The sequence below is a fragment of the Protobothrops mucrosquamatus genome, unplaced genomic scaffold (assembly GCF_001527695.2).
Source record: "Protobothrops mucrosquamatus isolate PMUCROS unplaced genomic scaffold, P.Mucros_1.0 scaffold45, whole genome shotgun sequence".
Taxonomy (NCBI): domain Eukaryota; kingdom Metazoa; phylum Chordata; class Lepidosauria; order Squamata; family Viperidae; genus Protobothrops; species Protobothrops mucrosquamatus.
In genome coordinates this window covers 3,965,107-3,987,077 of record NW_015386427.1, presented here as the reverse complement: position 1 = coordinate 3,987,077, position 21,971 = coordinate 3,965,107, and the positions used below count along the sequence as shown (strand labels likewise).

Here is a 21,971-nt window from a genome sequence, read left to right as displayed (position 1 = left end):
AAAGAGCCACTCTGATGGAAAGATGGACCTGTTCATCCCAAAATCTGATAATCCTCCTCTTTTCACAGTATGTTTTGGTCAACAAAAAAAAGTTATCTAGGCTTTTTAAAAATATATGTATGCACAATTCCTATTTGACATACTAGAAGGGAAACTCCACACAGGACCATGAATCAGAAAGAGAGACAGTGAAGTCTCTTCTGTCCTATCTCAAGTTAAAACCCATCTTGAATTGCTGTGAGTCAAGGTGGATGTTTTATTTTTACCATTACTGACTTTGTTCAATGCTAGAGCACAGCCCTGTGATTTACACCTATATTTCTGCAGAGACATTTTTTCTTTATAAAACTGTGACAAGAACACAGTTGACAAATATATATATATATACACAGATCCTTTTCAAATCTTAACAGCACTGCAATCTCGTAGGAAAAACTTTCCATGTCACATTTTTACTCTGCCTCTGGAAGAGGTTTGATTAGTCTGAGGCCCAAGAAGATATTTTGCTGCTAATTCAGTACAGGCAAATGTATACCATTATATATACTACCTATTCTGGCTTTGATCCTGCGGTGGTATCAAAACTCCTTCATTATTTTTCTTTATATATAGCTCGAAAAAGTCAGTATTTTTTCAGGCAGCACCCAGTGCCACACACATGGCTGGAAACAAAGTGGGAGGTAATCTAGAAGAAAAAGGCCACCAAAGGAACCCAGAGCCTAACAAGCGCACCACTCTGCTTAACTCTCAAGGAACCCAGCCTCCGTGCTAACAATGGATGAAACCACTGGCAAGGAGGCTGAAGCCAGAAAACTGCATGCAGATGATTTTAATCAGCTCTGTGTATACACTGGTGTGCATAACTGAAGGGGTGGAATACCACAGGCAGACTGAAGACTGCTTCCATCCACTGCATAGCAGGTATCAGAAAAATTGTGTAGACTGCCCTTCTTTAAATTTAATTTGCAAGGGTTTGCCTCAATTAACTTCTGCTATGAACTCTGTTTCTATATTGTTCAAATGGACATGGCAGTGGTGCCAGGAAGTTAAGAACTACCACCCCAGGAGACTCCACACTGGACCAACTTCATAACTTGAAGACATTACTGAAACTCCCATACCTTACACTGAAAAGTTTAGTTCTGCCTTCTCCATCCTGCTGTTCTAAAAACATCAAATTGACTAAATTCTTGAGAAAGTGCACTAACAAGTGACCCTATGATCTTGATTCCTAATCTGAATCTGATAGGGCTGAAATTAAACAGCCTTGCTTCCTCTATCTAAGTATACTTTGAAACCAAAGTTGCTAAAAATCAAGCTAACATCCTCTTTACAATGCAGGATACTACGCTAGACAATCCTACCTCCATTAGCAAAATTTTATGCTACGTAGGCTAGAGTGACAGTCTCTTAAATAAAGCATGTGCTCTAGCACTGAACTACATGCCTGACCGGAAATCACTATTACTTTAGATTACAGTTATTTAATTTTCATTTGTTAATTCTTTCTGGAAATTCTGTTAAGCTTTTGGTTCAACTCAGCTAACAGAAACAGTGTCAATATAGGTTCTTAAATATGTTATAGGAAAATATAGTAACCAAGGAATTTAATATGAAAAGCAAAAAGTACCAACAGTCAACCGATGACAAACGTATAAGTAGGTTTAATCAAACTGGTAGCAAAAATAGCAATAAGTGCCATCTAATGTATGTATTAATATTTCAATTTACCTATGGTTTTTTTCTGGGCCTGTTCTATCCTGGACGGCAGACTCAATTGTTTTTATTCTTTCCTTTTTTTCCCATTCTCTTTTTTCGTTTATTCAAAAGAAAATTAAAATACAAAACTCCAAAAAAGACAAAATATAAGAAAAAAACAAAACAGTCAAGACATTAAAAAAGAAAAGAAAAATCTCCACAAAAACACATTATCCCCCCCTCATTAAATACTGATTAATATATTACTACAATATTAGTTCCCACCCCATGTGAAACAGTCACCCCTCAAATTTTTTAATCTAGTAAATCTATTTGCAAATTATTGTCCTGTCTTTTATATACTAATGACAAAATAGTTAACAGGAAGAGTAACAATAATAAAAAAAGACAAGATTAAGGTTTCAAAACCCTCTGTTAACAAATTGTTGCCTATGCATACAAACTGTAACCTACTCATAGAAAGTTTGCCACAGCATCTTGTCTATCTCAAATCATCCCAAAAGTTAAAAGTTAATTCATCCTGGATCAAATATCCCCATTGTTGTCCTATTAAATATAACAGATTCAGTCTCCACAGTGGGTCTATCTTCCCAACAAAATTCAAACAGAAGTAATTTCTATTTAAGTGTAATAAATCCATTCTTCAATTTTTCTTAGTCTTCATAGGAAAAAAGAATTTGTCACTTCTCCATTCAGTCATACTCCTACCAGTAGTATTATAAGGATATGCAGGCTTGAACTTCAAAAACACTCATGGGATCAATAAGGGAATATTTCTTTGGTCTGCAATCTTCAGATCAGAGTCCTTTTGTGAATCTTTATCCAGAACTAAATGTTTCTACATATTTTCTATGATCATTATCATCTCATCAAATGTTTTTTTTTAAAAAAAACTTTCAACTAAAAGCTAAGAAAACCTAAGAAAAAACTGTTGGGTAGTATTCTTTCCATCTAAATGTTCCATTGTAAGTAATCAGTGAATTCATATTAAAGCATGTCCAGTTCCCTTATGCTGCCCAGTACCCTCATACACACAAAACACTAGGGGAAAGCAGAAACCTACACAGAGATACAACACACAACTCTGTTAGATAGAAAAAAACGCAGATGCTTCCAGTGACCTCTGCTAATAAAGGAGTTGGAAAGAATTCCAAGAGCTGTGTTCTCCATACTTTCTTTAATTAATTTTTTATTTCTGTTAATGCAGCCATAGATATTCTGAAAATACAATTGTAGAGGATGATACTTAACCCCCCTCTTTTTTAAAAAAGAAAACAGAGGTATAAGGGATAGAAGCTTGGCCATGCATGAAAAATAGCCTTATTGCCTATCCTAGTCCACATGAGTGGCAATGTTTCTCCAAAGTTTGAGGCAAAAGTTTCCTTTGCATAACTAAATTAATCTTATGAAGATGAACTTATTTAAGATGTTGACTGACAGGCTAAAAATCAGAAGTGATGTGACAAAAATTGTATCATGCCATTGCAACACAGGTTCTGCCTCTTTTGTACATCACTACAAAAATACAGCTTGCATTGGAATAATACCATGATTCTTTTATTATTTGTCCCCTTTCAGCTGATTCCTCTGCTTAAAATAACTTAAACTTAGGCTGCCTAAAAAACAGATCAGTAGGTTTTTAATACATGAACCATCAAGATAAATAGACTTGGTATAAAGGCCACTGTCTCAGGACAAATACTTATTGTCAGGCACAAAAAACCAGGACCATACATAAGTTGCAGTTAAAAGCTTATACACAAGAATCTAGTCAACTAATATTTGATACTAAGCTGGCACCAGATAAGGATTGGTGGAATTCAAAGGGGGTTGGGCTTAAACTATTTGTGGTAACAGAATGACTCGAGTCTTGGCTGTTGACTTGCTTAACTCTGCCCCAGCTCTGCCTCCTCTTGTACATCATCTTCCTATTCTTTGTCAGTTTGTTTTCAAAATTGGCTTTTTTGTTGGCTTATGTCAATTGGTTTTTTGTCAGTTGGTCTTATGCCAGTTCAAAATTGGCTTATGTCAGTTGGTTTTCAATATTGAGAGCTAGTTTGATGCAGTGGCTAGGGCACCAGGCTAAAACCAGTGTGAGTTCTAGTCCCGCCTTGGGCACAAAGCAAGCTGGGTAACCTTGGGACAGTCACTTTCTCTCAGCCCTAGGAAGAAGGCAATGACAAATCACTTCTAGAATGTTGCGAAGAAAACTGCAGACATTTGTCCAAAAATTTGCCAGATGTCAACACTGATGTGAAAGAATCAAAATAAATAAACTATAAATAAATAAATTCAAAAAACATCTGAAGAATCTTTTAAGACTGGGTTTGATTCACTAAAAGAAAGCTGTAGTTTTAATTTTCCTTTTCAATTATCATGCTTTGTTGGGCCCACATTACTATTAAACAAAGTTTTATATATGTTTTGTTTAAAGTAGGTAGCTGTGGCCACATGTTTCACCAATGCAAAAGTTTATTTCCAGTTTCCCAAATTCCATCAGTCATGTAAGACTTGCTTTTTAAATGCCATCAAATCTGGTTATTTGAGTAATGTGCAGTCTGCACATCACTTAAGTCTGCAAAGTCTGTAAATAGCTTACAATTGTACATCAAGCATGGTGCTTCTACATTTCTAAGGAACTCATTAATAACCTGATTTGTACTTTAACATTCTGTAATTTTAAGCTAATCTGTACCTTATCATAACAAACCTCCATCTTTCTTACAACTTTACCAATCATTAAAAAAGTTTTTAACACTGTAATTAAGTGATCTGTCATGACCAAGGTTGCTATTGAAAGCAACAGTTTAAACCGCAGAAGAACATAAAGATGATTAATTATACAAACTAATTCTTCTTTCAGAAACCATTTCTCCAAAAAACATATGCTGATGCCAATCAGGAAGAGCATGTCTGTTAGCTTGAATTGTGAAAATAATTATTCCACTACATTAATGCAGTACAGTTTTTACCCCAAATTTGGTGATGATCATTTTTTCATTTAGCTCCCTGTACTACAGATAGCTGTAATTATTTCTTAGTCAATCTGCTTTATTTTTTGTAAAAAAACAAAAACAAAAAACAACTATGGTTTACTTTTCCTTCTGGATAATTAGCATTTTAAATGCTTTTTCTTATAGTCTCTCATTAGGATGCTCTACAATGTTGCAAAATTATATTACATGAAATATGCCTTTTAGTAATATTGTGCAGCATGTATGTATAATACAATATTAATAAAATATTTGTAATGCAATATTACAAAATTCTGTGGACTTAATTACCACTAGAGAATTTCCACCTAGTGTAATTCTTGGAAGATATTTATTTTTGGGACTTTAGATTAGGAATTTGTTTAGTAAAGTTATCTTAGGTTTCTCTAAAAAATAGAATTTGGGGATGAGAGACAGATTTTTAAGCACATCAGACAAAAAACCGCTGAGATACCTTTCTTAGTTCTATTAAATTTGTGTAGCAGAAATTGGCATTAGTAGAATGTGATGGAAAAATTTTTTTTCCTGCCATCCAAATTTTACAGCACAAATATGATTAACTTGTTATTTCTGAGGTTCACCAGAGCCCAACCAACTTTTAAGACAAAGCTTCGTCATAAAGACCTGCTTATTTACTCACATTATTAGGCAATTCTCTTTTATGTATACACCTCAAGAGAAAGATGTATTTGCCTTTAAAGGTGAATCTTAAATATAGAATCCGAAAAAGACTTATGTATGCTAAGTTAAATGTACAAAGATAAAAGAAATAAATCCAGCTGTTTAAACTGAAATATAATTGAAATATTAACAAAGAATGATTGAACTCTGCAAACCAGTAATCTACATGCTGATTCAGTTTTCTATCCAGAATCAACTTAAAGCTCCTGATTGATCTTTTCTATTTTCCAAACTTCCAACAGAGAGCTATCTTCTTTAAAGTAAAATCCTCTTGCTAGAGATCAGGACAAAGAAACTAATAGACTAAGTTGCCTTCTTGCTGGCAACACTTTCTTTTGTATGACATTTGAGGAGGGAATGTAAACCTTACAAGCTACAATCATCTTGATCACTTTTGGGCCAACTAGGAGATCTCCTTAGTGAAAATTAGCTTTACTTATTTCAACAATACTAAGCTGGGCTGTTCACCACCATTTTTACTCCCCAAATGCTTAGTAGCTATTTGAAGGCAATGTGTGTCATATTCTTCACTTCTACTTATCTTGAAATGATAAAAAGAAATAAAAAGCACCATTCCATCTCAAGTTGCTGCAGATCAAACAGCAACAAAATCCCCTACACACACACACAAAGAGAGAGAGAGAAGAAGAAGAAGAAGAAGAAGAAGAAGAAGAAGAAGAAGAAGAAGAAGAAGAAGAAGAAGAAGAAGAAGAAGAAGAAGAAGAAGAAGAAGAAGAAAAACAAGGTAAAGAAACCCTCAGCACCTTGAATTTTGCAAATTCCATTGGAAAGAGAAGGAGAAACTTGACAGAGTTCATCTGTTTCAGTGGAGCTTTGAAGACAAAGGCAAAGCCATAAAGTCAGCATCTCCCTTAGAAGAGTCTACCTGCCTTGGTTCTTGGGCAGCCTGGCATTTGCAAAAGCTGGAAGAGCTTCAGCACAGGTACCATGCATGTCCCCAAACCTCTTCCAATACTATCAGCTAGTACAAATAGGGGAAGAGGCTCCAGTGCATCATCACATTTGGAAAATGTCCACAAGGCAATTTGTGTGCAACAAAACAGAAGTATTTTAGTTAAATTACTGGAAAAGGACAATAAAGATCTTGCAGTAAGTGTTATGCACCTACTGCAGAAAGTATAGAAGAATTTTTACAGGGCATGCTGAACAAAGGGTACAATATTTCTACATATGCTTCAAATGCAAACAGTAATCTTTCCACAACTCTCAGATACCGCCATTATTGTTGGTCCAGAATTTCACAAAAATACCAGGACTCTGTCTCCCCAGCTCCCCACTCCTGTTTCTTTATTATTCTGGGGGATAATCAAACTGGCTCTTGCTTAGAGCAGGGCTTTTCAACCTTTTCACCCATTGTACCACTTTTAAGATATGGCAACATCCGAGTACCACCAGTCGCCTAGCAAGGTGTCAAAAAAGGAAAAAAGTGATAAAGTACAGGTAGTCCTCGACTTACAACAGTTCGCTTAGTGACTGCTTGAAGTTACAATGGCACTGAAAAAAGTGCCCCCCAAGCCACAGCCAAGCAAGACACCTGCCTGCCTGCCCGGCAGCACTCTTCCTCCTGTCCGAGGTTTTCATTGTTGTGAGCATTTCTGTTGAGGAGTGGCAGCGGGAGTGGGGTGGGTGGTGGTGTTTGGTTTTTATTCCCCCCGTCTGCTGGGTGGTTGCAGAAGGTTTTGGTCACTTCACATGACCCTGGGACACTGTGACCGTCATAAATATGAATCAGTTGCCAAGCATCTGAATGTAAATCACAAGAGCCTGGAGAGGCTGCAACATTCCAGCTGATCGGCGCTTCTTCTGGGCTCAGCAGAAGCACCAGGATCAGCGCTGAGCTCCAGCTGGAGCCTGGCGCTGATCCTGGCGCTTCCACTGAGCCCTGACAGCCCTGCAGCTCCAGCCATCTCTTGCTCAGGCTCATAGCTCATTCCCCTCCCCCGCTACCACTTTTCTAGGATGGTCGCGTACCACCTGCCAGGTGCCAATGTACCACAGGTGGTACCCGTACCACTGGTTGAAAAGCCCTGGCTTAGAGAACATGACTGATATCCATCTTCAAAAATGGTCCAAAATTGATGGAGATGCCTTGTAAAGTGCCATGACTCTGGAGGGAAGGGAGTTGAAGGAACTAAAATAATATGTGAATTCCCACTGGAGATCTGCCACATACCCACAGTTGCAAAGGAAATACAGGTAATCCTCGACTAACAGGCATTGGTCACCACTGACGTTATTGAAAAAAGTGACTTACAACTGGCCTTTACAACATTTGCAACATCACCATAATCATATGGTCAAAATTTGGGCACTTGGCTACTGGCATGTCTTTTTATGCTTAATAACTGTGATGATTCACTTAAAGACTATTGCAAAAAGGATCCTAAAATCAGATGTGAATCACTTAATGTCCACATTATTGAAGAGTGGAAATTCTGGTCTCAATTACATTGTAAGTCAAGATCTGTGCTGCAAAACAGATTTGCAGCATTTTCTTTGAAGCAGGAGGTGAGCTAGAAGTCAATCAACTCATCTGCAGAAGAGACAGAATAGCCCCAGAAAAACACAGTCACACAAGAATATAAGATCATTCTAGGATCAGTAGTGAGGATAGAACTTAAGTCACCTAGGCTGCAAAATCCCATTCTACAGATCAGTTAATACAAAGGATGCTAATACATGACCCAACTGGATTGTGATTTTAACTCCCATTTCTCATGTATTTTGTATTGTGCTTCTTAAGTGAAGAGAAAAATATAGAAATCAAAACACACAACATAGATAAAACACAGATAACTCAATTTTAATGGCTGATCCAAAAGTGATGAACACTATATCCCTAGTAGCTTCAAGTATGAGAAGTCAGCCATATTTCCAGCCCGTCTAGACTTCAGACAATAGACATGAAGAGATTATACTGTCAATTCAGGTATTTCTAGTGTCTGTCAGATCACTCAGAATGAGAAAAAATTATATGTATATATTTCAGAAAACCCACACCCAAATCTCAATAATAAATAAATAAAGCAAGTGTCCTGCCAGTGCCATAGCAGAAATTTGAGTGTAATGACTTCAGACAGTTTAGCAATTATGATAACGATATACCAAGATGTTTTGCAGTCATTTGCAAGCCAAAGCGGCTCCCAAGAAAGCACGCACAAGCCAAAAATATGAGTCATGCTCAAGCAATTTTGCTATGGGCCATAAAATCACTTTGTGTAAGTTAAAGCTAAATCTGTATATATTCTATAATATTTCCCTACTGTGGGGAGGCGGAGATCTCAGTAGACTATCACAGATAATGACAAAAAACAAATTCTGTCTATAAAAGCTGATTGCTGCATAAGTCACCCTTAACTGTTCCAGGAACAGTAATGCAGATGGTATACTTTATGCTGCATTCAGCAACAAAGAGACACAGTCCATCAAGCACACACCATACTGACTTCAATTTGTTTCAATTTTAGCCTATTGTAAGGAAGAATTCAGAGCTGCACTGCCACATGGTTTATTCAGCTTGCTAATTTACATTATATTTACTCTTCACCCTACAGCTTACTCTTCTTCACAATTTTCTTTCATCCTTACCTAGTATGCACATTTAAGCAACAGCATTATGGCCCATTTTATTCATTATTTATAAGAAAGATAATAAAATCAAAGATGGCTGTAGACTAAGAAATCCTTTTTACAAATATCCTTCCTACAATGTAGAGAAAGCATTTTTTTTCAACTTCAATATCCATATGTATTCTGGGGATAACAGTGGTGGCTTACTATGAACACCATTGTATAGCTTATATACAATAAAGTGCTGGAATAGCTAAAAAAAAGCATCTATTCTAATGAACCTTTGGGTAGAATACCTGTATTCCTGACTTTTACACATTACTCTTCGGGCAATCTCATTGTATAATCAGAGTTCTATGAGTATGAGCAAAGAATACCTAAAACAATATAATTTCTCTATTCAACAATTCTTTCAGTGATTACATTAAAAAAGACAGACCTACTACTTCTCTGATATTGTATCTCAGCTGTTTAATATTTCAGAAACTTTTTTCACAGTTTAACTTTTTGTGAGTTGAGGATAAGTTGGTAAAATGTGAACGTTTTCTCTTATTTAGGTACAATCTGGAAGATTGTTTAAAGGGATTTTGTAGGCAGCATGTCAAGGAAATATAAAATAAAACTTCTCTCCATTCTGCAGTCTAGAAGCCATTATTTCAGTTACTTACAGAACAAAAAGTGTCTACTGATTACATTATTAATCCAACCAATTATGTTCTGAATGTATTGCCCACAGAAAGAAGACAAAGGGCACTATTCCCATAATTTTATATGCATATTTAGAAACAGTTGCAATCATTCAAATAGTAATATAATTAAAACTCCCCATGATAATAAGGAAAATTAATCGGTTTATCTTTTTACATACTTTGTCAGCTCTTTAAATGCTAATGGATACCTTCTAATGATTTATGCTATACTTACAAATAAAATCAATCAATACATTTTTATATTCGCTTAACTTTGGATTACATATATAACGCCATAGTAATTCTGGCCTGGAAGATTTGGAGTTATACCTTGACATATCTAGTTTGACACATTCTAAACTAGTTGGGGAAGCCAAATGTAAGCAAAGATTATCTTCTGCAAAATAGGGCATAGGGATACGTGGTCCCAAAGGCTTCAAAGATGAGTATTTCTTTAGAGAAAAAAAAAGGACTTGGAATATAAAGCAACCAATCAGAATCTATCTAAAATTCTAGAATGGTCATTGTTATTAGCTCTATGTCTCATTTGGAGATCTTCATTCAATGTAAAGAAAGACAGATGCTCCCATTCTGTAGTAGGTATGTATGCAGCACTTATAGAACATGTAGAATCAATTCTTTCCAGGAGTCTGCAGAAAGAAAGACTAAAACTAAACAGCAAGTCTTTCCAAGAAGCTGATTGGCCTGGCTGTAACTTATTTTATAGAACTAAAAGGAAGCACTTTTTTGAATGCACTGGTATCTTGTGAATTTGGAAAAACATGGAAGTTCAATTAGGGTAAGAACCTATTTAAAAATATTAAAGAACTCTTTTTTATTGCATAATTCTGAATGAATGAAATCAAGGTGTTATATACATTTTAAAATGAAGTCAATGGTAATAAACAGCAATCAGCATTAATAATTAGCCATGAACATATTATCATCCATTTTAAATGTGCTGGGTATATCTTTTGAAATTTATCTTAGCAACTGTAGCATAAGGAACATTTCAAGTACTTGTATACTACAAACTGAAGTTTCCCTGGTTTCACAAAAGGACTGATTTCACATTGCATCAGATAATTATGCCTCTGAACTGATACACTAATTTAATTCCAATATTAGGATCAAGGTCAAGCCTCTTTTAATTCAAGCTTAACTCCTGATAATTACCTCGCCACCTCCATGTAACCTGCATGACAGTAGGATTTATTATTGCCTTCTTCCTGGTTGTTGTTTTTTTCCACTTCACATTCTAGCCCTTTGCCATTCCTTAGTGGCCTCTTATCTCATAAGTGCTTGCAGGGCATCAGGAAAGGCAAGCAACAAAATTTTAGGATGCAAATATATAAGGATTATGTTTGTGTGTTGTATCATCATGAGCATTATTATCTTTCAATCATTATGGCTTCCTGTAGAAATCTTTGTTCCATTCAAATATTAAGCAGGCTCTGCTTAGCTTCCCAAACCAGACAAAGTTCACTGCATGAATATTCTTTGAAAACCCATTACAAAACATCCAAATATTTATAAAGATTAAGTACCTCTCCAACATCATAGATCCAGATTCGTCCTTCAGAGTCGCCGACTGCTACTTCTTTCCCAGCCTGGCTCCAACGGACACGATTGAGAGCAGAAGTTCCTTCAATATTCACACTAGCTGTTGGAACCTATCAAAGATATTGTAATATGGATGAGGACATTTATAAAACATGTATGCTATAAAGGAATCCATTGTCTTTTACATGAAGAATATGAAAAGAGAAGGAAAGCAGAGTAAAACCAAACTTTAAATGGCAGAAAGGCTTATTGACAATACATGGAGACCAAGGGACACAAATGTTTAAGTTGCGTTGTTTTTTTTAATCCAAGCTTGGAGACATGCTAAAACCAGCACAGCTTTTTTTTTGGTGTGGCCTAATAGATGATCAAAAGATGACTGGCAAAGACTAATGAGCTTACATGTGGTACCAAGTATAAATTGAAAACTGAGAGATCCTATCCTTGTAGGTTTTATATAAACATTTTACTGACCTCAAGCAATTAGTTTAGAGGACACAGGATGAGGTCAGAAATAAACAAATAAACAAAAAAGAGGACTAAAAGCAGGGCATTAATAACTTTCATGTTATTTCTTTAACTTACATCTCATTTTGCAAAACTGAGGAACATGTTGTCCAAGAAAAGCACATGAGGAACTGCAAAAGCTAAACTGGTCAAGTCAAGAGCATAGCAGCCATGCAGCACAGTAAACTGGTCTACATATTCTATACACTGCACAATAACAACTATATGTAAGTATGAAATCTGAAGACTGAAGTTGAATCAAGTGAGGTTTCTGAATTTAAATCAGTTTAGATGTAATACATGTATCAGGTGGAATACCATCTGGATCCTCATGTACACATACTCTTATTTCCATCGCTTTATAAAATTAAATTATTCAGTAACAAGTAAGCTCAGCATAAATATTTCAAAAATAGATTCAAATTTTAGCTCATAGATTTGTTAGCAAGATAATTTTGAGCAAGATCTACTCAATTTCTTACCAACCAGTAGTCATTGACTGGACCTACAAACTTCAACCTAATAGCAAACATTAAGATAAAGGAAAGGATTGCAAAGTGGACACACTCAACTTTGATGTCCTCTTTTATGTGATGGAAACAATGTGTTTCTTTCTGAAGCTTTGCTTTGCTTGTCAAAACTAGGTCAGCCTAACTTTAGGAAGGATAAAATTTAATTTTTAGCTGATGTTCTGAGATTCTTTGAAATAGTTTCAGCAGAATTTATACAAATAAAAATAGTTTATTAATATTTTCAACAGAAAATATGACTTCTTATTTAAAAAATAACTCAAAGTAATTTTTTCAGGTGTCAATGCTTGCTAAATACTTGACAAAGGACTTCTATAATTAATTTTCATTTGTATAAATTTGCATTTAAAATCACACCATACTAGAGTATATATTAAGACCATCTGATGGGGTTTCTTTGATAAGCGAATTAAGAGATTACAAAAGGACTTTTTCAAAAGTCCACAACCAATGTTGGAATACTATCCTTAGGACCAAAATTGTCTTCTCCAAAACATCTGATTAAAACCCTTTAACTTTCCCAGGCTTTTCTATTTGTTGAGTGGAATTTGTATTGTTTCAATTGGCTTCTGCACTGCTAACATGCAGGCTGGGGAATTCTGGGAGTTGGGCCATATATCTTAGAATTGCCAAGGTTGAGAAAACACTGTTATAGAATAATATATTATGTTGTGAGTGAAATACTGTCTAAAAATTAAAAAATTAAAAACCTAATTTAAAAATATGCTACAAATTACAATGTAACAGAAGCATCAAGCATATGGTTATAGCCCCATAGTTTTGTTCTTCTTAGAATGAAAAAAGCACTAAAACTGCAATTCAATTTGTGGTTGAACCACTAAACATACATAGGTAGAACTAGAGTTTGAAAAAATTGTTATTTGTGGAGAAATTATTAAAACAAGTTTATTTAATTTTAAAGCATATAATTTTTGTTTACATAAATCCAGACAAATTAGAACAATGCTCCAAATATTTTGGGTATTCTACAAGGATTTCTGGTTATCAAAATTTAGCATCCAAATGTAAAATGAATATCTATCTGATATTCCCAGCTTTCTCTCCCGAAACTGTTCATCATTGATGTAAATCAAACAGAAAATTCTTCTCATTTGAGAACAAACAATGGAACTCAAGAGTAGAAAGCTCAGAAGAACTGAATGAATCATTTTATAGCTATCCTTACATAATCCTGAAATCCAATTTTTAAACAATTTTAATTATTAATTCTAGTCACATAAAGGCCAGTTTGGTGTAGTAGTTAAGATATTCACCAGAAACCAGAAGGCTGTGAGTTCTAACACTCTCTTATGCATGAAATCTAGCTCAGTAGCATTGTGTTAGGCACCCTCTCAGTCAAATCCACCTCACAGGATTGTTATTTTAGGGAAAATAAGATGTAAGGTTATTAAGTATGTTTGCTGCCTTGAGTTGACCAAACATATATTTTAAAACAAGGTGAGATAAAAGACTAATATAACAATAGTAATAATGTATTATTTCCAATATGAAAGAATTGGTAGAAAAATGCTAACTACATTGGATACATATTCAGGATATAATTTATGAAATCATTTTATATCATGAAAATTACATTCATGAAAAAGACATGAATGTAACTAAAAATTATATTCATAAGGAGGCATGAATGAGGAATTTTGTTTTAGCCTCAAATGTAAGAAAATACAATACTGATAACATTTCTTCTCAAATCATGCCATTTTAAATATATAGTTACTGACTTCATTGAGAGAATATAGTTCAATGGATATTTATTAAGAGTTCTATTATTATTTAATTAAATGAATTAAAACATGAAATAGAAAAAAATACTACTTTCAGACCCACTTGACAAATAACTAATATCTGATCATCAACATTATTTTAAGCTTTGAGGATTTCCCTTATTGCTTTTAATTTGAGATAAACAAATACAACCAAATTCCCATAATCAACTAAGGATTACAAAAAACCTGCATCAAAAGCAAACTAATTCAACCCTTTCAACAAACAGAAAGCCAATGGTGATTTTAAAAAGGAATTCTCTAAGCATCAAGAATTTTGCAAATTAAAATTTATCTATATATCCATAAAACAATTTTCAAGATAATTGTATGGAGTTGCCAGACTTCACTGGTTCTGTTATATTCTGTTCTATGTTACAGTGCAGACATCTCCATTCTTTGGTGCTGCTGGCTATGAATTCCATTATTGGTAGTGCCAACACATCTGGAAAGCACCAGATTCGGAACACTGTCATAAAATATGCTGTATTATACTTATAGGCAACCAAGATTAGTAACAAACTCTTTAAGGTTGTGATCCCTGTTCACTTTCTGAGAGGCGATGGTTCATTTTATGAAGCTTAATATTCTTGAATTATAGTGTTCATGTTTTGGTGTCGCCTTTTAGTTTTTGCATTGTTTTGATAGTCTTACTAATTTGTATTTCTACCATCACTTACCATCAAAATAATATCTTCTTCACCATTATCTATTTTAAATATTTAAGAGAAAAGCATGATATAAGGGCTGAAACTAAATTAATTAAGCTATGAAATTGAAAAGTTGCTGTTTATTGTCCCAGGAAGTTCAACACTGAAGTTTCTTCCAACAGTTGCAGCAAGAAGCCTTTCCAGGACCTTTTTGTAAATACCCTGAATGTTTAGGGCCCATTTTAAAATCATGTGTACATCTATAATCTGTTCCTAATTAGCTTTACCATTATTTACATGAAGTGCATGAAGCAACTTCTAGGAACAAAGCTCCTGTCATTTCAAGTTGTGCTATGGATTGGTAGGTTCACTATACTCAACTGAGAGTCCATATTGCATATCTCTGTCACAATAAAAACACACAATGTGGCACCTTACAAGTTATATATTGCCAACACTCTTGTCTGCAATTGAGTTGCATCAAAATATTCAGCTTAAGCTTATCAATAACTTGATCCCAAACTTGTGGAAAAACAAGTTCAATTTAAATCATTGGGACTGATGTGCAAGACTAGTGCTAAGATTTTCAAAATTCCCAATGATTTAAACTGGAAATTTGAAAATCATAATATCAGTTCTAAAACAATGTCTAAGACCCTGCATTTTTATCGCAAAATTATAATGCTAACCAACTTACCTAACAATAATTTTGCCTGTTTATTAAACAGCTTAGTCTAATAAAACTGTAATGTTGCAACCATGTTATTAGTCTAAGATAAATCCTTCTATCTAGTAACAAATGATATTTTTCTGTAATTATAGATACATAGAACTAAAAACTAAGTTATTAAAGCTAAGGGACTGATTCAAACTAAGGTGCTGTTTTCTTTAATTTTATTGGGAGTGATCTAAGTTTAGGACTAGCTTTGCTTTATCTCTGAAAGTGATGCCCAATGCGCTTAACTCTGCCTGGATTGTGGCCCAATACTTCTCAGGAAATAAAACCATTGTTTTGTAGTTTTAAATTGCCAGGCAAAGGATCAAAAGGAAAATCGCTTTCAGTTGTTAAAGCATTTTCTCCTTGGTTGCTACTGTAGGTCTCTGATTAGTTTTTACTGGCAACATGCTTGTATTGAATTTATTCCTGCTGGTGTCCTAACGGGAAAAAAGAGAAAAAAAATCCTGACATTTCTTCATGTAACATACACTAGCAGTCCAAATTAAACAAATGAGATTAAAGTAAATTCTATGAAATTGTTAATTTCACAAACTCCTTTGCCCTGATCAAAGAACAATTTCAACATCCCTATGTAAAGAAGACTTGCTGTGTCACTTGAAAAGGGGACAAATTTCTTCCCATTCATTTTAAAAGCAGCAAGGTTGGCTCTTAAGAATTTTTAGAATATTGACAGTTAAATCGCCTAACAATAACATCTGTAAAGATGTGTTCCCTCTTCCAAATTGTCCCTTTACCTCAAAGTAAAAACTGAAGGAGAAAAAATCCTCCCTATTCGGCTACTTTATAATTAAGCTGCCTCTGAAACTTCCTGCTAAGAGCACTTCAAAAGACTTACAGTCTCTAGTTGACAATCCAGTTTTCAGGATTTGTCCTTCCTTACCTGTCTTACATGAGTTACAGCCAAATAAGTAAAAAAAATGTGTATTTTCTTTCTGCTATGAAATGCATTACACTGATATGAAAGAAAGACTAAATAAAAAGTGAAAAAGAAAATCATTAACATATTGCTTTTGCTATATTTCCTGAGTTCATTCTGTGCTATATCTCCACAAGTACATAAATTCACTCATCTGCCCCCTTCACATACCATCCGATTCATTAAATTTTGTCTTGTCTTAACAGTTGCTGCCTCATGCATGTATCGTACCAATGCATACTCTGAATTTTCTGTTCTTGCTATTCAGCTATTCTTCTGCAGCTACAAAAGTGAAATGAATTATCATCATTACTTTCATATAGTTGCTTTATAGGCCTCGTTGCTTTATTCTGCATTACCTTATTATTATCTTACAGTTTTGTCAGAATTTCAACTAACAAACACTTCAAAAATGCATGTGTTAGTTCGTATGAGGTAATAGTTATCAGAACTCAAGTTCAAACCTTGGTTATGGCATTGTTGCTGAATGGCAAGCATGTTCTTGCAAAAAAAAGATTAATAAAAGATTCAAGAGACTATTTCTGTAAAAATAAAGAATATGCACTCTTATTTCACAGTGGGGAAAGAGAAAGAACTGCACATCTTTTGAATTCAGAATAAAAAACAAATAAAGAACAGCAAAAACAATTATAGCAAAAATATTGATTTTCATGTACCAAATGTATCTTCTCAAATTCTTCCTTTTTATTATCTCCCATTTCAGCTCTTCCAATGCTAAATAGGCAACAATATTTTCTCTATATGGTTCCACTTTTTATATTTCTGGCTGCTACTGGAATAGAAATCTTCACTTTTATATTTTGAAAATTTAATCTCAAGAGAATCTTGCAAAGAAAAGTGTGTGTGCTTCAAAAGAGAAAATATATATTGCACAAAAAGGTGAAAGCTTTCAAAATATTTATTTAGAAAATGTATAATCCACATCTCAGTTTAAAAACAGAAGATTCGCACAGCAGAACATAAATAGGAACTAAATAATAATGGTAACTTAAAGTGTAAGAATAAATTATATTAATTTGTCTTAAACTACAATATGCTTTACATCAGCATGAATAGTTTGCTAAATATGAACTCAGAATATCCCAAGAATATTTATTTTATTGTTTTTACTTTTGCTTCAAATAAGCCTTGCCATAATAAATGTAAAATGATAATGTATTGCCTTCAATTAACCTATGTACATGCCTGATAGATGTGCACATAGTTTCTTGAGAAATCACCTCACACAACAAATGAACTTTACAAAAATGAGGCTTTATCCTGGTTTACTTTTCAGAATGTTATCTATTAACTAATAATATCCTAGCTTAGGTCACATCTTTAAATGCAAGATTGTGAAAAAGAGATTCAGTATGGAATGAAAACCCTTAAGAGTCTGCAAGCAAAGAATTTGCCCCATGCAGCATTTCAAGAAAAATATGAGAAAAAGTGTTTCTTTCTAATCCAACTTGTTTTAACTAACTACTGGTATTCCACCTGTGTCTGCTAGTTGGTTTTTCTATAAAAGAAGACTAAAAAAATATAACTCGTTTATTATAATCATAAATGGAGCTCCCTTCTGCTGCATATGTAAATCAGACCTAATTGCAAGGATGCTAGCCAGGATTTGCACAGAAATTATAATGTGAAAAAATACTATACTTAGTATTAGGTATGTTCATTGCCTTGAGTTATAAAAAAATGAAGGATAAAAATTAAATAATAATATGTTTCATGTTTTTAAAATAGGAAATTTATAATTTTTAAATTTTTAAAAATAGTTGAAGACAAAAATACTATAATCCATTTACTATACAAAGATACAATATTTTAATTAATTTTCCTCAGCTTATTTTCCCTATTAATCACTGTAAATCTATATTTATTTAGAAGCAATTTTTCCTCTACTTATGTATATTACCATTAAAATGATGTAATTTACATCATTTTATCACGCTACTCCTGGGTTTAGTGCTTCCATGTTCTTTTATTTCCCCCATATTACTGGTACTGTGAAGCTGAGAGGAAGTTCACACATTGCACTAAATCATAGTTTATCTTAGTTTACTGAGTGGCTGGATTCATGTAATATGCTATGAGATAAATTATAATTTATAAATCACAATAGCTGGGTTCACAAAGCCACAGTAAAATTATCCCGTATCAGGATTGCTGCTTAATGCTGCAGTACAAAAAACTACTAGAGAAATGGTAATAGCCAACATTTAAACAGGGATGCACATACATGCATCTGTATCCAGGAAGATGTCCCACTGAATTCAGTGGACTAAATATTGACTAAATAATTAAATAGAACCAGGCAGTACTTATATTTAAAATGACAGCCAATATAAATTCCAGAGATTTTAACAAGATTTGATCTCAACCAAATTATCCTTAAACACAACCTTGTACAGGTTTAGCAAGCTTACAGGCCTTCTGAATTAATGAACATGGTCCTAACCCAGTGAGGAAAGGACTAAACAGAACTATTTTGTGGAGCTTTTTTCGGGATAATTTTTTTTACAGTGTAATGTTATGCACAGTCACTCAGAAATATATATCCCAGAATGCAGTGTTGGATTGAATTCATCCACTGCATAAAACAATGGTTTGCTTAACCATGATACATAGCAGTCTTCTTCAAATGAACTATCTTCAAATATGCAGACTAAGATTCCCAGCATTCCCAGTGAAGAATGCCAAGTGGTGAGAATTGTAGAAGATACTCTACCAGTACGCGTAGAATGTCCAGGTTAAGCAAGGGCGGTTTCTTGAATAATTACACTTGGCTGGATTATCGCCAAAATGTGGAGCCATGGTTTGCAAACCAAAATGGCTGAGTTATTATTATAGCACAGTATTAGGTAAAAACAAACTGTTATGTCTTAATATATTGAATCAAACACTGAGTTATGTACACAAAGAACTTGACAGGAGACTATGTTCCTTTTTTATCCATGATCCTACATAAACTTCTGCAGTAAAGTAGAAAAATATTAAAGGAAATTTGTCAGAATGCATTGTGCATTTAACACAACCACAAATTTTAGCATGTAAAACAAATAAATAAGAGTTAATCAACTTGCTCTGAAGATCTCTGCTTGTGTTTCTGGATAAAAAAGTAAGAACCCGTTCTTGAGCTACTTGACCATAGTTAAGCCTACTACTTACACATAAAGCTTGTAGACCCCAAGTGGGAAGGAAAAATTGTCCTTTATAACATATAGAAGCATGGTTAAAAGAGGGTGGTGGTAGACTGAATACTACAAAAGTAGTTATTCACTATCCCCAAAAAGCGAATCACTTTTTTTTGCGGTCTACAAACGGATAGAAGTGAGGCTATAGATGCCAGTCTGCATCTCCCATCATTTTGAGCCAGTATAACCTTCCTGACTGGGAATGAAGGGAAATGTAGTTCACCACAAACGGGAAGTTTCCCTAAAGGAATCTGGCACAGTCGAGTGGGAGGAGTAGGTACCGTCGCCCATTAGACGCCAGCCCCTCTATAGAAGAGGACAGCTGCCTTCACGTGGCGCACAGGGCTTCGTGTGGTGATAATAATCGAGTATCAATGGCAATGTTTTTCCACAAATCAGCAGAAGCGAGTGTGCAACCGGGGGGGGGGGGGTTTCTTTCCTATACTTCTGGTAGATTTTCAGGGTATTCGATTTGCCAGAAATAAAAAAAGGAATGAAGGGTGAAATAAGTGTTTAATTTAAGACACCCTGTATACAGAGATCAGTGAACGGGTTTCCTGCGGGGAAGACGGCTGGACTTTTTCTTGGAAGCCTAAGGGCATGGAAATCTGGGGCAGGTTTGGGTAGGCCCATGGAGCAGGCAAGGAAAGCGGAAAGTCCATTTTTTTTCTCAAATGAATGTGCAGCACATGACACGGAGGGGGCTTAGCTTCAGGAAGGCAACGCAGCCCACTTCTCCTTCCCTCTTCCCTTTTTGCAAAAGTTAAAAAAAAAAAAAAAACAATAGGCAAGAAAGTCGCCAGCTCCCTCCACTCCCAAGAACCGATCCTCTCCCCGCCTCACCTCGGTGTCATTATTCAGGTTCCAGAGATCCAATCGGCCCATCCCGTCGACGCAGGCGAAGAGCGCGGGGTGCACAGGGGACCACATGACGTCGTAGACATAGTCGGCATTGTCTTCAAAGGAATAGAGCGGCTTGTTGTGCTGCAAAAGGGGGGAGGAGAAAAAGCAGAGGGAAGGGCAAGAAGACTTCGTGGCGCTACTGCCGCCTCGGGCTGTCTGGAGAGTCTAATTAAAAACTTTGCACATTCAACCAAGTGTCATAAAACTTTCCGCAGATGAAAGGTCCGAGGACGCAGAAGGCGGGCCTGCGGCAGCGCTCTCCCAGGGGGGCAGCCACTGTCCGGGGAGAGGGAGTAACCATACGAGAAATTATTGGGAAGGGGAACGATATCCCAGACATTGCATACTGTATAGGTAAAGGGTGCTGCTACTGCTACTACAATGCGGAGGGAGTAGGGAAACGCCACCCGTAGTTTATGCTATGGGATCGACTTGCCTAGTCAGAAAATCTTTCTCGTTCCCTCTTTCACATACGCTCACGCTTACACCCAGAAGTCTCCAGAGAGGCTCCCGCTTTGCAAGAGAAGACGATGACTGCCATCTAGTGCAAAGTCGCAAATAACGCAAACAGCTTGCGCTATTCCCAAACATGCCATCAACTTTTCCTTCTCCTCGTCCCCTCCTCATCAGCTAAATGGCTGAACTCGGTCCCCTAAATGCTGTTCTCTCCTACTCTATACCATCGCTTTCTGCTAATAGAATTGTCTAACGCATCGCCTTAATTTCAAGCGATTCTTTTGTTCTCTCTGTTTTTCTTTTGGTAAGAGCAATGTGATCTGCGGAGTCTAGAGGGGTTTACAAATCTCACCCAGCCCCCAAACTTGGTATTCGAGATTCTCATTTCAGAAAAAAGGTGGCGAACTTCAGAGCGTGCAGCTGCCAAGAGTGTGGCGCTGCCGCTTGACTTTTACGAGTTTACGCATCATTTCATTTCACAATAGACAGGCGGGCGAGACAAGTTTAAAAGTACATGGGAACTGTAACATATAATTGGGTGTCATGAATTATTCATTATACTTACTTGCTTCTCCTTATTCTCAATTCTGAATAATAGCTTTGCCTAATTCCCAGTTAACAGTAAAATAACATTTAAATGATAATGAAAATTCCAAAAACAATAAAAAAATTAAATATTCTTATTATCCACCACAGAAGCCTAAATAACAGGATTTTTACATGTATTCAGGTGACTGAATGTATATTTATGTATATCTGTAAATAGGCTGTATGTGCAAACACAAATATACTTGGAAAATTTTTGAAGTTGCAATATTAAACCTCTGAGGATTTAACAATTGTTTTATAAGATTATTATTATTATTATTATTAATTGCATTTATATCCCGCCCTTCTCCTTTCGGACTCAGGGCGGCTGACAAATGATAAAAAGCTAACATATTACACCTAGTTAAAATTTAATTAAAACGAAATATTTGAGAATGTCCAATTTAAAAGTAATTAAAACCCCTATAAAATCCCCTAGGCCAGTCCCGCTTGCTGGAACAA

General features: G+C 35.3%; 1 protein-coding gene across 4 annotated transcripts in view; it reads right to left on the bottom strand.

Annotated features, from left to right (window-relative positions):
* DYNC1I1 (dynein cytoplasmic 1 intermediate chain 1) overlaps window positions 1-21,971 on the bottom strand; it is a 187,649-nt gene that overhangs the window by 8,469 nt on the left and 157,209 nt on the right. For all 4 annotated transcript variants that reach the window (XM_015811581.1, XM_015811582.1, XM_015811583.1 and 1 more), the window contains 2 exons: window positions 20,406-20,546; window positions 11,221-11,346 (listed from right to left, as the gene is read on the bottom strand). In XM_015811581.1, the coding sequence (XP_015667067.1) occupies window positions 11,221-11,346; window positions 20,406-20,546 (267 nt within the window). The remainder of the gene's footprint in view (window positions 1-11,220; window positions 11,347-20,405; window positions 20,547-21,971) is intronic.